We start from the raw sequence: 18,276 nt of genomic DNA, 5'->3' as shown, positions 1-18,276 counted from the left end.
TCATTATAAATTATAAATAATTTATTAATTATAAATAATCATATTTATAGAAATTATAGGTTTTTTTAAATTGCCAAAATTGAAACAGGAAGTAGATAACTAAAATAGATGAAGCTCAGAGGAAGACATAAAGTATGCCATCAGTGAATTATTCTGTTAAAAAACATGAATCAACACATTAAGTCTAAAGGGGATAATAACAGGTAAATTTTTCCAAATTTTCAAAGATACATCCCTAAACTTTTACAGATTATTCCTAAACATAGAAGGAAATCAAAGGCTTTGTTAAAAAGCTGACATTTTTAATAAAGCAAATATGGTCATAATTTTAAAACCTGGCAAAGATAATATTGGTGGAAAATCCATTTAGATCCTCACCTCATACCTTATCCCTTATTCGAGATGACTCAGATTATACATATACTTATGGGATAAGAAACATATGCTTAAAAAGGGGAGGGAGGTGGCATAAGATTGAGTGAATAACCTTTGAATGGTTAGGATCTATTCCAAATATGATAGAACATTTGTAATTTAAGAAAAACCCAGATTCTGCACATTCTGGGTAGATTAAAGGATTTAGAGCTAGAAGGAACGTAGAGCTCACCTACTCTACTCCAATTATTCTACCTATGAGGACACTGAGGCCCAGAAAGATGAAGTGTGATAAAGTCGGAAAAGCATTGGATTTGGAATTAGAGGGCTTAGGTTCAAATCCTGGCTCTACAAGTTGCCACCTGTGTGACTTGGAGCAAGTCACTTCATCTCCCCAGCCCGAAATTCCTCATCTAAAAAATGGAGAAATTAGATTAGATTCACTCTGAGATCCCTTCCAGCTATAAATCTGTGAAGTGACTTGTCCAAGGACACAATCATGACAGATCCAGACTTCAAAAGCTGGGATCTTCTAACTCCAAATTCTAGGCTATTCCCTCTGTCCCTAAGCAATGGCTGCCCAAACATCATACTCCGGTGCATACTACTGTTGGAATGATAAAGAGCCTATGAAGAGGATGGGGCAGCTCAGTGACTGTGGAGAGAGTGCCAGCCCTGGAGTCAGGAGGACTTGAGTTCAAAGTTGGCCTCAGACACTTAGCAGCTGTGTGATCTTGGCCAAGTCACTTAACCCTGATTGTCTCAGTTTCCTCATCTGTAAAATAAACTGGAGAAGGAAATGGTAACCACTACAGTATCTTTGCCAAGAAAACTCCAAATGGTATCACAAAGAGTGGGATACAACCAATTGATCAAAAAAAATGGATGTAATTCTGAATTGAATCTGAAATATGGACTCCTACAAGTCTGAAACAAGATGTAGGGAGGATCTGAAAGGCTGAGAACAATGGTTAATATTCTGGGTGTCACTAAAGGAAGGGACACTACAATGTAATTTGGAGTCAGAATGATGTCTCTAAATAATAGTTTTTAAATGCCCATTTAAAACTAAGCATTTTAAAATTGTTTTAGCCTCGACAATTAAATCAACTCCAGAAAAATCCAAATTGAGAGTAACAGGAGAATAAGACATCATCTCTCACATACAGCCACTATGAGAACCATGCTCAGAAAGCCCAGACTGCTCAGAGAGGGCACTTCCTTGGGGAAGTATATGTGGTGAGGATGGTAGGACTGAGGATACACATGTCAGTACTAGCCTTAGGTCATTACAACCAAGCAGCCCTCAGAGCGGGTGAGACATTGTAGAGAAAGAATACCAGAGAATAGAAACAGTCCATCAAAACCAGCATATTAAACTGGCAAAGGCTCATTCATCCATTCATTTGTTCATTGAGAGTAAAGCAACCTTAGTGGTGTCATCCAGACAAGCCCCTGTTCTCTAGTAAGATTCCATTAACAGCCCAGTATGACAAACAACTGTGACTTACCCTGCCAATGGTTGACTTATAGGCTATTTTTATTTCCTGGCGCTGTGACACACTACGGTGGGCGAGTACATCAATGATGGCATCTTCATCTGTACCTGAAGGAGAAAAGAACAGAGAGATTGTTGGCAGAGATAGAAGATACGGTAAGTACCAAACCCTGGCTCCTTCTGGGGTCACTAAAGTGACAAAATTAAGTTTAGTGAGGCAGGTGGGGAAGTGATGTTCTCGTGTAATAATAAATACAATTACTGCTGATCATCCTCCTTGTCTCTTTTCAGGTCAAAATCATCTTGTGAGGAAAGAACATCACTGTTGTCACTGAAATTGTACTCCACGCTCATCAAGCTGGCAGAACTCAGCAGTGGCAAAACTCGCGGTTCGAAGGGGAAAATACGTACCCTATAGACTGCTAGGGAAACTGCAGGACAGTGTAATATTTTTGGAGAACAATATGACAATATGCCATAAACATAAAAGAACCTAGCCCTATCTTTTGACCTAGCAATCCATTCATGGGAATATACCCTAAGAATATAATTAAAAAGAAAAAAAAACCCCAATGATATAAATATATTCCTACTTCCATTATCTGTAACAACAAAGACTTTTATTTTGATTTAAACTTATGATTTTATGGTATAGGAAACTTTGAATGAGGACACTCCCTCAAATGCAGAATAAAAACTTCTCTGCAACTCACATGGTTTTAAAGATTGGTAGGGGAATTGAGCGGTTATGCGCCAAGAGCAAAGATAGCTGGAAATAACCTAAACACCCAGCATTTGGTGTAGAACGCAATATTCTCCAAAAGAATATAATCCCTGAATCCTTCAGACCAAGGACTATTTCTTTTTTTTCCTGTTGTATCCCCAGTGCTTGGCATGAAATGAGTTATATAAAGAGTTACATAAAGAAATATGGAACGATAGAGGTAGCGTGTCGTCATGCATAGAGGGCTGGTCTCAAAAGCCAGGGAGACCTGGGCTCAAGACCTGTCTCAAGGCACCTAGGTGACGCAGTGCATAGAGCACACAGCCTGGAGTCAGAAAGGTCTAAGTCCAAAGAGAGCCTTGACACTTATATATGATCCTGGGCAAGTCCCTTAACCTCTGTCTGCCTCAGTTTCCTTAACTGAAAAATGGGGATAATAATAGCACCTACCTCATGTAAGTCTCAAATGAGATATCTCTAAAGCAATAAGCACAGCGCCTGGCACATAGTAGGCATTTAATAAATTTGTATTCACCCCTTTCCTCCCCTCAAAAAAGAAAAAAAATAGCCATGTATCCCTGAGTAAATTATTCATTTAAATAGTGCCAAATATATTTTCATGCTGGTCATTTTAAAATGTTCTGGTAAGTTCTCATTTTAACACTTCAAGGATCTATAGTATCTCATGTGTGGGCATTCCCTTCAGTGATACTAATTGCAGCCCCTTAGAAGATGTCTTCATGAACTGCCAGGCCTGAAAATCTACTCTCCACTCAATGAGGTACCACATGGAGAAGAACTCTAACTTAGCTAGGTCATCCTGTGGACAGCAGATGCCCATGAACCTATGGACCTATAAACGTGGGAGAAGCTTACTTTCCACATGTATAGCTTTCAAGAGCCCTGGTCATCTCCATGCCACAAGGGGCTGAGTTAAACTCATATTTCTTTTTAAAAGGAAAATGAAAGCGTAAGCATGCTGCCAGAAGCAGTTTCCCTAAGTTCAAACTGTCTCTGCCAAGGCTGAAATCCAAAGAGTGGAGAGAGTTGGTCCAATACTTCCACCTCTTCTCCCTGAATTTCAATTTCTACCAACTCTCTTGTGTCTCCCTTCTCTCCCTTTTTATCTTAATTGACTTTTTATCTCCCCTGCATTGCAGGCTTGAGGCTGTTAAGCCTCCAATGCACCTGGAACTCTGTAAGGGAAGCACCTGAGCATAAGTGTGTTACAATGGAAAAACTGCTGGATTTGCAAGCAGAGGCCATGGTTTCAGATTTAAGTTTGCATGTTTGCTACTGGTGCGGTCTCCAAGTGGCTGCCAAAGGAATTTTGCAAAGAAGCTTCTGATCATGTCAGTACTTCTCTCCAGCTATCACTCAGTGGCTCTCCATCACCTCCAGGATCATATAAAAATCTGCAGGCTTTTAAAACCTTTCAACAACCTGGTCCCTTCCTGCCTTTCTACCCCTCTTTGATTTTTACCTCCTTTCATCAATTTCTAAAATCAACCCACATAGGCATATCTGCCGTTGGCACTCCATCTCCCATCTGGGTCCCCCAGCTCCTGGTGCCTTTCTCTTTCATATAACTTTCTATAGCTAGTCTACATATCTTATATGCATCTATTTATTATCATGATGCTTCCCCCATTATGGGAGCTCCTTGAGGGCAGGGGCCATTTTTTTGTTTGTTTGTCTGTTGTTATTGTTTTTTTTTTTAACCTTTCTTTGTATCCCAGTGCTTGGCACAAGTCCTGACGTATAATAAGAACTTAATAAATGCTTGTTGCCTGACTAATTGACTCTAGGCCCTGGCACATAATAGACACTTAATAGATACACATTGAATGAAACTACTGCCTTTTGCTGGGTCTCAGTTTCCTCACCTGTAAAATGAGTGTGCCAGACTAAATGATCTGGAAGGTTTCCTTTAGCTCTAAATCAAATGATTTGGGACTATAGTGTATATATGGATGTATACACACACATACACACACACATATATGTATACATGCATACATACATACATACATACTGTGTGATCCTTCTTCCGATGAAACCAAAAAAGGAAAGGAAACACCAAAGGTAAACCTTACAATCCCAGAAACAATCAAAGTAAGCTCCATTAGGGTAGGAATTGTTTTTGCTTTTTTCCTTTGTATCCCTGACGCTTAGCAAGGTTCCTGGCACACAGTAAGTATTTAACAAATGCCCGTAGATTAAGTGATTGATTGTAATTCCTCTACTCACTGTCCTCAACAATGCCACGTATAACATTCTTTCACATCACTATTTAAATATTTTTAGTAAGGAATTACTTGACAAAAGAAAGAAATGTTAAGAGAACTAGATTTAAGCTCTCACTAATAATTATGAGTGGGGTAGCTAGGTGGAGCAGTGGATACAGCACTGAGCCTGGAGTGAGGAAGACTTTGGTTCAAATCTGGCCTCAGACACTTATTAGCTGTGTGACCCTGGGCAAGTCACTTAACTCTGTTTGCCTCAATTTCCTCATCTGTAAAATGATCTGGAAAAGGAAATAGCAAACCACTCCAGTATCCTGGTCAAGAAAACCCTGCATGGGGTCATGACCATGACACAACTGAACAATGACAATAATTATGAATGCTAAGCTAGTCACTGGATTTATTTAGTTTTTAGTTAACAGGGGTGAAAATATTAAGGATTACTGATAATGGATTTCACATAAGGTTCCATATGTTTTCATAATTTCCCACCCCTCTTTCTACCCAAATCCCCAATTTTAGAATGAAATTATCAGGTGAAGAAGGAGGGAAACTGTGTAGAAAAGAAACAGGATTACCCAAATTACAACCTGTGTGACCTTGGGCCCTTACCCTCCAGGAGCATCAGTTCCTCATCTCTCAAACTAGGAGGTTGTCTAAATGATTTCTGGGGTCTTTTCAGTTCTAAAATTATGTTCCTATAAATTTGTACAGGATGTATGTTATATTAAACCATCGAATCAAAGTGCTGTTCATGAAGATGAGTAAGGAACTGGAGATGACTAGCCTGGAGAAGAGAAGACTTAGCAGGGACCTAATAGGCAGCTTCAAGAATCTGAAGAGCTGTCAGTCAGAAACAAGATCAGGCTGGCTCTGTTTGGCCCCAGATAACAGAACCTGGAGCATTGTGTGGAAATAGCAAAAAGCCAAATTCAGTCTTGATTTCAGTAACAAGTTTCCAATAATCAGAGCATGCTGAAATAGAATTGGTTGCTTCATGAGGAAGCAGGCTACCCTTCATTAGATGTCTTCAAGGCAAGGCTAGATGACCAACCACATCTTGGAATACTGTGTGGCCCACATGGACTCTAGGGTCCCCTCCAGCTCTACATCTGTGATTCTGTGATCTAGTCCAACCCTGCTCATTTTAGAAATGAGGAATGTGAGGTCCATGGCATTTAATGTTTGGCTCAGGGTCATTCATACAAGAAGTAAGTGGCAGCTATGACAAATACAGGTCCTCTGACCAAATGCAAATGCAATTTTCTTTCCTCTGGATGCCCTTCCAACTCTTGAGGGTCGTGAATTTTGCATGTATTTTGTTTAAATATGCATTTGCCTCTGCTTTCATGAAAAGAATCACCCACCTGGCTGGCATGCTTCCCAGCTCTATCTATGGCTATGATACGGCTGGTCTATCGTCCAATTTCTGAAGCCTGTGCATTTGTGCTGCACTTGGAAATTCAGATGGGTCTGCTCACTCAGATTCATTACCGAACACAGAAAATCTTTTATTTCATTTAAGTTAAAGAAAAAGGGAAAAGTGGTGTAGATACAGATTAAATAGAATGCCCTATTCAGAAATGGGCATTTGCTCATTTTTCATAATAATTAATATTAATAACACTTGAATAGCACTTTGTCTTACAGTGTTATAGGATTTGAGGGCAGCTAGGTGGCACTATAATGCCCAGAGTGCCAGGCCTGGAGTCAGGAAGACTCATCTTCTTGAGTTCAAACCTGGCCTCAGACACTTGTAAGCTATAACCCTGGGTAAGCCACTTCACCCTGTTTGCCTCAGTCTCCTCAGCTGTAAAAGGATCTGGAGAAGGAAATTTCAAACCGCTCCAGTATCTTTGCCAAGAAAACCCCAAACGGGGTCACGGAGAGTCAGACATGACTGAGGAACAACTGAATAACAACAACAAGGATTTAGATCTGAAAGGGGGGTTAGACATCACTAAATCCAATTCCTTCATTGTACGGGAGGGAACCAAGGCTCGGAGAGAAGTGACTTACTCAGGGTCACACAGGGTAAGGACGTGACAGGTAGCATTTGAAACCTGGTCTTCCAACTCTAAGCCCAGAGAGAGCTCCTTCCACTGTGCTACACTTCCTCTCAGGTCTCATCTGGTTAAAACTCTACTCTGAGACAATCACAGAGAATCTCGAGAGGCTCCCTCACGTGCTGGGACCTATGGCCTGCTTGGGCCCACATCTTTCTGCTGGACATGAGGCAGCAAGGTAGTACAGCAGATAGAGTGGTGGGGTTGAAGTCAGAAGACTATGCCTATTAGCCCCCCTCAATTCTCAGCTTCCTCATTTGTAAAACTGGGGTGATAATAGCAAGGTTAAGAACCTTGTAAAGTAGGTTTTGTGATTTGTGTTGAGAGGGGACATTCCTCCCCATGAGTTCCCTACCAGGATGAAATCACAGCTCTAGTACCCTCCAGTTCACCCAAAAAAATCTTAAAATAACTTTTAAAAAAATCTTGGGGGGGGAGAGGACCAGGCAGGAGCAGTGGTTGTCCTTTCGAAAAGAATTTTTTCCTAAAGCAATTATTCCCGACCCTATTTGTTTTGCAAAGTCTAAATTTTTACATACTGGTCCATCTTAAGGCTCACCTGGATTGCCAAAGGAGGTAGAGCTCTATTTTAAAAGCATTAAGTTACCATAGGATTTAGGTTGCTTGCAAAACATGAATTTACATAAACCTTTACTTTGCCATGCATCAGGTAGGCCATCTACTTACCAAGTCCTTTCATGGCCTTCCTCAGTTTCTGGGCATCTTCAGCTGCATTGAATCCTAGGGCAGCTTTCACGGAACCTCCTTTTCCTGCCTAAAGACACAGAAAGTCAAGTGACTTAGAGAGAACAATGTCTGAACAACTATGGTTTTTTACACATAGTGGGTAGAGTAAGATCAGCCCCAAAAGTAAGCTAATATAATCAGCAAGTGCCATCTGTCCTGACTCATGTAGGGAGTGGGATTAACCATTTGTAGGAGTAGTTCCCCAATTAATCCATCCTTTCCTGCAGTTTAAGAAACTATATTTCACTTGCTGCTGATGGTAAGGCATAAGAGTTCTTCACCTGGAGTCAGGAAAGACAGAGTCAAATTGCACCTCAGACATTTACTAGCTACATGACCTTGGGCAAGTCACTTAATCTGAGCCTCACTTCCCACCATCTGTAAAATGGGAAGAAAGTAATAGCACCTACTTCATAGGGTTGTTGTAGAGATTAAATGAGATAATGGCCACAATGTATTCTGTAAAGCTTTAAAAGTTACACAAAATGAGTAATTGTTATCATTATTACTACCAGCAAATGTGGATAAAGCACCAGCCATGAAGTTGGGAGAACCTGAGTTCAAATCTGGCCTCAGACACTTACTAGCTGTGTGACCCTGGGCAAGTCATTTAACCCCAACTGCCTCAAAAACAAACAAGGAAATGGACATCATAAGATGCCATTGATATAAAATCAATTATAATCTTTGAAATTATGTCATAATACTACATTATAACGGTAAGCAGAAGAGGAGAATGGACAGATTATATGGGCAATTTGAGTTGGAGAACGGTACAACAATTCAATGAGCATTTATCCTAGACCTACTATGTGCAAAGAGCAATGGTAGGCCCATTAATAGAGAAAAACTAAGACATAATTCTGTGAAGATGAGGTGTCCCTCTCTTTATACATTTCAAGATGTCTTAATGAGTTTTTGAGGTGATGGAAAAACTATCTTTAAAAACTTTATTTCTTGGTAAATGTTGGAAAAGTTGTGGAAAAACTGGGACACTAATGCATTGCTGGTGGAGTTGTGAAGTGATCCAGCCATTCTGGAGAACAATTGGAAATTGTGCCCAAAGCGCAATCAAACTGTGTATATCTTTTGAGCCAGTAATACCACTACTAGGTCTGTATCTCAAAGAGATCATAAAAAAAGGGAAAGGACCCACATGTACAAAAATATTTATAGCAGCTCTTTTTGTGGTGGCAAAGAATTGGAAATTGAGGGAATACCCATCAATGGGGGAATGGCTGAATAAGCTGTGGTATATGGATGGAATGGAATACTATTGTGCTATAAGAAATGATTAGTAGATTTCAGAAAAAACCAGAAAGACTTACATGGAATGATATTGAGCGAAGTGAGCAGAACCAGGAGAACATTGTACATAGTAACGGCAACATTGTATGATGTTCAACTATGATAGATTTAGCTCTTCTCAGCAATACAATGATTCAAGACAATTCCCAAAGACTCATGATGGAAAATGCTCTCCACATCCAGAGAAAGAACTATAGAGTCTGAATGCAGACCCAAGCACACTATTCTCATTTTGTTTTTTCCTTCTTGTGGGTTTTCCCTTTTGTTCTGATTCTTCTTTCACAACATGACTAATGTGGAAATATGCTTAACATGATTGCACATGTATAACCTATATCAGATTGCTTACCATCATGGGGAGGAGAGGGAAGGAGAAAAATTTGGAACTCAAAATCTTATAAAAAATGTTGAAAACTATCTTTACATATAATTGTAAAAAATAAAACACCATTTACAAAAACAAGAACAACAAACCTTTATTTCCATGGTTAGCAGGGACCCTTTCCCTTTCATTCCTTTGGCTGGGGGACCAGAGTTGGCTATTTACAAGGTAGTGATTGCTTTAAAAAGTTTGGCTGGTTTTTTTTTTTAAACCTGACATCAACAATTTCTTCTTTCTAATCTAAGACTGAATTAGGGTACACAAAACTGCCTTGTGAACTCATGTAACTCTCCAAAATGAACATTAGAAAGATTAATGCCTGACTGAAGCACTCCATTGTTCTTTGGAATCTGATGAGAAGACAGGGCTAAACCACGAATACCTTGTACAGGGTGAACTAGGGGTCAATCTATGTGGCCTTAAACATTAAAAACCTGTGAGGTAGGGGAAAACACGAAGGTCACTTAGCTGGAGCAATGAGATTCCAATTGTTTCCTGAAACGGGCAAGTCTTCATCTGGAAAGCAGTCGCTTCTCAGTTCAACCTCAAAGTCCTTACCTTTCTTCAAGCCTCAATTCAGGGGTCACTTTCTACTAAAAGCTTTTGCTGATTCTCCAGGCTCTCTCCTCAATTTTTACTTTGTATTTACTTGGCTGTGCATATGTTGTTTTCTCCCAGAAGAATGAAAGCACCGTGAGGACAGAAACAATTTCATTTTTTTCTTGCTAACTCAGGTGCCTAGCACCCTTCATGGCCCAGAAGAAGTGCTTGATGTTTGTTGGATTGCTAACCTGATAACTGGGGATGGGAAGGAAGGGCAATAAAAGAATGACAGTCCCAGCCAACTCTGATCCGATTATCCTGGGAGGCTACCCTGGAGCTTCCGCTGGACACTGCAGATGACTCAGTTCAGATGGCTCGTAGGGAGCAGAGAGGTGGCATGGTGGAGAGAGCAGTAGACTTTAAGTCAGGAAGAGTTCAGCCTCAGACAATTACTAGCTATGTGAACGTGGGTAAGTCAGCCTCTGTCTGCCTCAGTGTCCTCATCTGTAAAATGGAAGTAAAAATAACACCTACCTCCCGGGTTGTTGTGAGGATCAAATGAGATGATATTTGGAAAGTGTTCTGCAAATCTAAATGTGCTACATAAATGCTAGTATTGAAAGTTATACTGACTCAGCAATCCATTATTCCTAGACCTGCTTGTCAATCAGTGTTGGGGGGGAGGTGTCACCCAGTACCCTGATATTTGTCCCATAATCAAGCTACCCCCTCCCTGGATGTACCTGTAAACTGTCACATACTTGCTACCTTGGGGAGGAACTGAGATGCAAAGAGCCAACGTCTTTGGCTGACGTGGACTTATTTGAATTATCTTTATCTCACTTGCAATAAAAGCTGCTTCCACCTTGAAGCCACTGCTGATTTCCAGCAATCAACCCATCAAATTGACATACTTGTGATAAATGCCTTTTAATTCTCTTTGTCCTGAATTTTGCCTCATTAATGTGAGTGACAGCCCAAACAAAGAATGTTCCTTTCAACACTAGCTATTATTACATTATTATTTTTTGTTCCAGAGGGATTAGGGCCACAAGTTTGTCTTTATGGTTGTTGTCCTCCATTCTTGAAGAGGGCATCACTATGTTAGAGTCAAGTTATAGGGTGTCCAACTGACTGAACAGACCAATACAAGCTCAGAATGCTCTACTACAGGCTGGGTACAAATAGTCCATGCAAACAATTGGGGAGGATTCTCTAAATTTGTGCATCTTGCATTTCTTTTGAACTACTTCAATTCTGCTTTGCTCATAGAGCATGGCACCTTCTCTGATATGGGCATGCCATGCTGAACGGTCCTGTACCAGTGTCTTCCAAGTCACACAATTAATTCCAAAGTTCTTAAGAGAGACCTTGAGAGTGTCCTTGTATCGCTTCTTCTGACCACCATGTGAATGCTTGTCCTGTGTGAGTTCTCCATAAAATAATCTTTTTGGCAAATGTATGTTTGGCATCTGAATGTGGCCAGCCCATCAGAGTTGTCCTCTCTGCAGTAGAGTTTGGCAGTTTAAGAAAGGACCTTAGTATCAGGTATCTTATCCTGCCAGGTGATCTTCTTAAGACAATACACATATCTATATATACCTTTAACCATATGCACTGTTTCTGAGATTTTAAGTCATAAGATCTAGTGCTGGGAGGAGCCTTTGAAGTCATTTGGTTCAACTCCCTCATTGGACAGATGAGTAAAAGGACAGTTAAAGAGGGTTACAAGACTTGGCCAAGGTAACACAGGTAAGAAGGAAGAGACATGGGATTCAAACTTAGGTCCTGCCCCTATAGGATCATCACTATTTCCTCTATGCCATTCTGTTTCTTTCATTAATATATAGTCTTACTTCAACTCTAGGCTGTTGGGATATGGGAAGAGCAGGAAGTGGGCTTCTGGAAGTTATCTGGAGCCCATGAAGGTACCATTTGTATAAAGGATTACCAACTTCTAGAAAGCAGAGTTAGGTGCCTCAAATCACAAAATCTATATCATTTAAAACTGGTAGGGCTCATAAAGATCATCCGGTGTGACCTCCACATTTTACAGGTGAGAAAACTGAGACCCAGAGAGAATAAGGGACATGCCCAAGACCACACAGGTGGCAAAGCAGCAGAGTCAGAATTCAATTCAAGATCACCACTATTTCTCTATTTTCAAGGCCCACACTAAGGATCACTCTAGTCTGAGGGCAGGTCTGGGAACTAAGCAGACAAAGCAAAAAAGGTTTAGATTCTTCAGAGGTTCCAGCCCTCAGAGGTTACAATTTAGTGGAAGATGAGACATAAATAACAATAATGAAACATAATGAAAAGTGGAAGGAACTAAGTTCCTAGAGAGGCACAAACAAGGTGTAATTAAGGATCATATAAAAGAGAGAACCTGCCTGGGGGTGAAGAGAGGTGAATTGGGGAAGATTCAATTAACAGAAAAGACTGACTTTAAGCCCAAACTTCAAAGGACAAAAAAGATTTCAACAAATAGAGATTAGGGGAAAAGAATTTCATGGTCTGAGCAAAGGCATTTAAATGAATGACTACATGGCAAGTAGTTAGTTCAGTGTGCCATGAGAATACAGTGGGTAAAGCAGAGTTAAGCAAGGTAAGGACAGAAAGGTAAGCAGGGGCTAGGAATTGTAACAGAAACGATAATAATTTTGTTGTTAATACATAGAAAAGACCTTATAGGCTTTCTAGTGAAACTTCCTTATTTTACATACCGGGAAACTGATCCTCAGGGAAGTTTAAACGATTTGCCGAAGGTCAAACCAGCATCAGAGTCGCGATTTGACAGGCAGTCCTGCCTAGAACCACTTGCTCACTTTGGGGCATGCTACACCTAAGCCTTCTACTCTGAGAAGTGAACTTTTCTGAACTCCAAGGCACTGATCTCCTGCCGTGACAATCAGACCACAGAGCCTAGGGGATCTTTATGAAGGACAGGAAGAAAAACAAGAGATCACAATTCCTTATCTTTAAAAAATAGCCTTCCCAGTATCCTCCCTGGGAGAACAAATAGAGCTTTTAGACTAACTCCTCTCAGGTGATAGTACATCCTGGATTTGCCAAGAATTGGGGAGCAGCAGGGGTGACCTCTGACTTACCATGTCCAATGACTCTAGAGAAGGATCACTGTTGAATCTTTCCGAGCAGATGCTTCTCTGTAATAAATCAAACAGGAAATGACTGTGATAAGGGAAAAATCATTCAGCACAGGTAACTCATGGATTGCATTTATTGATAAAGGAGACTGGTACCTCTTGACTCCAGAAGGAAGCATGACAACCACCTCTGCCCCTTCATTTGAAGGTCCTCCTTTCCTTAGCCACAGATAGGATACAGCAGTCTGTTTTACAAGGCTAATAATTAAACAAAGACTGTAACATAGCAGAACCATAAACTATTAGTATCAGGGCTGGAAGAACCCTAGAGGTGCTCTAGTCCAGGAGTAGGGAACCACATGCAGTCTTCTAGATCCTTGGATGCGACCTTTGGACAGAATCCAAGTTTTACAGAACAAATCCTTTTATTAAGAGGATATGTTTTGTGAAGTTTGGATTCAGTCAGCGGGTGGCACTTGAGGACCTAGAGGGCCACATGTGGCCTTGAGGCCTCAGGTTCCCCTCCCCTGCAAGTCTAGTCCAATCCCTCCATTTTAAACTCATGGGGAAGTGACTTTCTCAAAGTCAAAAAGAGTGTCAAAGCTAGTATTTGAACCCAAAGGCAGTGTTTGAACCTGTCTTCTCACTTCAACACTTGGGCTTTCTGCATTACATGAAACTAGAGAAAGATATTCAGTGTTCAGAAGTATCAAGAATAGAAAGAGATTTTTAAAAATATTTTTGAGAATGATGAATGTTTCAGCTTCATAAAAGTAAAACACTGAACAATATTTATCACCATCATTTTGGTGATGTGAACTCATCAGTCTGTTCTAAGCACTGATTCCTTCTCAAATCAAGTAAATTGTGTGGACTACATGATCCAGACCACAAAACACCTATTAATTTAGGATGGCCCTTTGGAGTCACAGAAGCTGCATTCAAATCTTGCCTCTCCTTGTTACTACCTGCATGACCTTAGTCAAGTTACTTAACTTTCTCCTCCAGGTTGCACTAGACTCTCCTCCCAGATTTTCTGTACAATGCCACCCACATTAGATACCCTAAACTTCCCCTACCTTTCCAGAATTCTTTGGCAGGGACGGGTTTTCTTTCAGCTTACATATATATATATATATATATATATATATTCCCAGGGTTTAGCACAGTGTCAAGCACATGTTGTTGTTCAGTCATCTTAGTCCAGGCTCTCAATGAGCTCATGGTCTAATGGGGGAGACAACATGAAAATAATTATGCAAGCTAGCCACTGGAGAAATTGGAGACCATCAATGAAGGGAAGGGGGATTGGAAGAGGCTCCTGTAGAAAGGGGGATTTTAGCTGGGACTTGAAAGAAACCAGGAAGTCAGGAAGCAGAGATGAGGAGAGAGCACATTCCAGGAATTGGGGACCAGCCAGCGAGAATGCCTAGAGTAGGGAGATGGAGTTCTTGTGTAGGAGGCCGATGTCACTAGATGACACAGTACACAGGGGAATGTAAAATGTAAGAAGACTGGGAAGGTAAGTAGAGTCAGGTTACGAATGCCAAATAGATTTCATATTTAATCCTAGAAGTGATAGAGAGCCATAGGAGTTTATCAAACGGTAGGGGGGGGGGGGATGACATGGTCAGATTGAACTTTGGGAAGATCACTTTGGCGGATGAATAGAGGATGGACTGGAATGGGGAGAGATGAGTGCCAGGGAAACCAACCAACCAAGATTATTCTAATAGTCCAGGGCTGAGGTAATAAGGATCTAGGCCAAAGTGGCAGTGGTGCCAGAGGAGAGAAGGGGGCATATTCAAGAGACATTCTGAAGGTAAAATCTGAAGATGCTTTGGACATAGGGGATGCGGAGTGGGGAATGATACTTTCTTCACTACCACCCTGTAAGGTCAGTAGTATTTCACTATCTCCATTTTACTGATGAGATAACTGAGGTATTGAAGCAAATGTGACCTGCCCACAGTCCTCCAATTAATAAATGTTAGACCCCTGAACTTGAACCTTGATGATAAAACTCTCTATCTCACAGGGTTCCAGTAAGAAACTAATGAGATCATAGTAAACTATAAAGCATTAATCAAATAGAAGGTGTGGCTACTGCAAAGTCTCTATTTGCCTAGCTCAACTGATAAGTCTGGTTTCTCTTCTGAGCCAAACTGATTCACTGCCAGGCCAGTTAAGCTTCCTTCTTAGCCCAGATCTCTGAAGACTAAGGGTCATTCATGTACTTTGGTTGGAGAACTTAGTTTCAGGAAGGGAAGTCAGACCTCACAGGTATCACAGGCTTGTTAAGAAGTTATTAATTATTAGAATATACCAGTAAAGGCATATGCTTCATGAGATCATTGTATACAGCACTGTGAATGACTTGTTATTCTCAGCAATACAATGATCTAGGACAATTCCAAAATAAATTTATGATGAAAAATGCTATCCACCTCCAGAGAAAGAACCGATAGCATCTGAATGAAAATCGAAGCATACTTTTTAAGTTTCTTTTCCTTTTTCCTTTTTTTTATTGGAGAGTGGTAGTATCTGTGTTCTCTTTTGCAAACATGGCTAATATGGAAATGTTTTACATGATTGCACATGTATATTCTTTATCAAAGTGTGTGCCTTCTCAAGGAGGGAAAAAAGAAGGGAGGAAGGGAGGGAAGGAATTTAGAACTCAAAAATTATGGGAAAATGGATGTTAAAAACTTTTACATGTAATTGAGAGAATAAAATAAAAATATCATTTAAGAAAATGGATAGGCTCATCAATGGCACATCAATAGTGCTTTAAGGTTTGTAAAGCATTCTACAAATACTATCTCATTTAATCCTTACAACAACCCTGAGAGGGAGGGGGTGCTGTTATTCCCATTTGACAGAAGGAGCAATTGAGCCTGAGAGAGTTTAAGTGACTTACCCAAAGTCACACTAACAATAAATATCTGAAGCTGGACTTGAACTCAGGTCTTCTTGACTCAAGGTCCAGCCATCTAGTAGGATTTATTATTGAGTAAGTTCACAAATGAGGGAAAGGAAACAAGCTGAAGTGCAAATGGGCCAGAAAAATGGAGAAGTAGAACCAATATGGTGGTGGGAGGATATACTGCAGACTACAGGAACAACCGGAAGAAATGGATAATGAGTTTTGGAAACGGGTCGCAAAATTAACACGGAGACAAGAAATAGCGGTGATTGGGGATTTCCAACGGTTTGAACAAACGTTAGCGCTCCGCAGCTACTAAAAGCAGAATAACTGATAGTTCTTGAGTCACCTTGATGATATTTCATTCTTCAAAGCGTTGATGAGTCAAGCGACCATGTAAACTGCTATTCGGGACCTGATTCTGACCAGTGAGGAAGAAGCGCTTGCCAAAGTAGTGATGATGAGAACTTTGGAAGAAGGTGAATACAACATCTGCCAGTCCTGTATTACACGAGGAGGACAAACTTAGGCCCCGTTCCCTAAGTTTTGGAAAGAGGATTACAAAGGGTTCAAAGAAGGGATATGGAAGTGTTCCATGGCCTTAGGAAAGTAGGTTCGGGAGGAATAGGAATATTCTTAAAAACAAAATTCTGAGGACACCAAAGCAGACGATTACAGCAAGGAGAAAATAAAGGAACAGTCCGAGGAGACTCATGTCTGGATGTGCAAACAACTTGGATTTTTTTTTCAGGACATAAATGGGAATAAAAAGAAAAGTAAAAGATGTCTAAAGGCAGATGAAACACAATGCCCTCTTTGAGTCCCAGAGGACAAATGATGAAACATACTTTGCTCCTCTTGATAGACAGGTAGAACACTAAAGGGAAGTCTCTCAGTCAGTCAGCAATTATTTATTAAGTGCTTACTATGTACCAGGGGCTGTGCTAAGTACCAAGGATGTAAGCACTGGGCCTGGAGTCAGGAAGATTTGAGTTCAAATCTAGCCTCAGACTCTTACTAGATGTATGTTCTTGGGTAAGTCACTTAATCTCTGCCTCAGTTTCCTCAGCTGTAAAATGGGAATAATAATGGCACCTGCCTGCCAGATTGCTGTTGTGTTTGTCCTTTGTTTTTGAAGAAGACCTCGGCATCAGGGAGATGATGGCACGACTCGCGGTGGACTTGGATTTGAGGGAGGGAGGGCTGTGCAAGGTCACCAGCCTCACTTTCTCCTCCAGATCCATCTGGGTCCAACGGCCAGATACCCATCAGGATGACTGGAGATGACCCAAGATGCAGTGGGAGACCCTGGCCCTTTTAAGCTAAGGCCTTTTCATGCACTCACTTGAGTGAGGTAAGGCCCATTCAGTGAATAAGCCTCTTTAAGAACTGAGTCCAGGGACGGCCTTTTTAATTAGAAGAAAAAGAAAAAGAAATCAAGCTGGGAGGGGAAGACCCTCAGGGTTGCTGTTCCAAAGGGAAACCATTACCATTGACGTTCCCTGTAAGCCAGGAAGGCCCAAAATACAGCCATTTAGTGGCTTCTTAAAGAGGCCTTCTCTTTCTTCTCCTCTCCACAGGAAGGTAAATTTTGATGGCCAGAAGCTGCCCACTTAACTTGGGATTTACTGGCTAGATCTCTCTCTCTCTCTCTCTCTCTCTCTCTCTCCCTCCCTCCCTCCCTCCTTCCCTCCCTCCCTCTCTCTCTCTCTCTCTTTCTTCTTTCACAAAACCTTAAACCCAGTTCACTCTGAAGCTCATAGATTGGACCATAATAGGTCCCTACCCAAGCCTGCCAGACTACCGTGAAGTTTAAATGACTTAGTAATTGTAAGGTGCCTTTGCCAATTGCACAGTGCCTAGCACATAGTAGGTGCTATATAAATACTAGCTACTATTACTGTACTTATTCAAATACAGTCCCTGCCCTTCAGGAGGATATATTGTAATAGGAAAAATGTTGCATATGTTGTCAGCAGTCCCAGGGTTAACTGTTTTCCTTTGTTCTAAGGGAGGGCTCTCTGGGAAGTGACTACTATAAAAAAAACATGACATCGATGAAACAAAAATAAAATAAGACACATAGAAGATGAAAGCATAGGTAGGTAATGAGGGTCAATGAGTAGAGAGGAAAAGAGCAATATATTTAGAGTCAGAAGCCCTGGCTTTAAATAATGGCTCTGGTTACTTATCTCCCCTGGGTCCCCAGGCTGGACTAGGTAATTTCTAAGGTCCTTTTTTAGCTTCTAAATCCAATTGCTTCTCTGAGTAACAGAACAATCTTGTATGAATAAATTTAAGAATGATCAGGTCTGGAAACAACTAAGGCCTTTGACAATGGCTAAGGCCAAAAC

At 40.8% G+C, this 18,276-nt stretch overlaps 1 protein-coding gene across 1 annotated transcript in view; it reads right to left on the bottom strand.

Annotated features, from left to right (window-relative positions):
* The window catches only part of ANXA4 (annexin A4), a 70,322-nt gene that overhangs the window by 26,579 nt on the left and 25,467 nt on the right, over positions 1-18,276 (bottom strand). The window contains exons 2-4 of the mRNA XM_036752107.1: positions 13,000-13,056; positions 7,597-7,684; positions 1,887-1,981 (exon numbers count right to left, since the gene is read on the bottom strand). Coding sequence (XP_036608002.1) covers positions 1,887-1,981; positions 7,597-7,684; positions 13,000-13,002 — 186 coding nt within the window. The 5' untranslated portion in view covers positions 13,003-13,056. The remainder of the gene's footprint in view (positions 1-1,886; positions 1,982-7,596; positions 7,685-12,999; positions 13,057-18,276) is intronic.

Source organism: Trichosurus vulpecula, chromosome 3 (assembly GCF_011100635.1).
Source record: "Trichosurus vulpecula isolate mTriVul1 chromosome 3, mTriVul1.pri, whole genome shotgun sequence".
NCBI classification, from domain to species: domain Eukaryota; kingdom Metazoa; phylum Chordata; class Mammalia; order Diprotodontia; family Phalangeridae; genus Trichosurus; species Trichosurus vulpecula.
The sequence above is the reverse complement of the archived record's forward strand: the minus strand, read 5'-3'. Positions and strand labels throughout refer to the sequence as shown.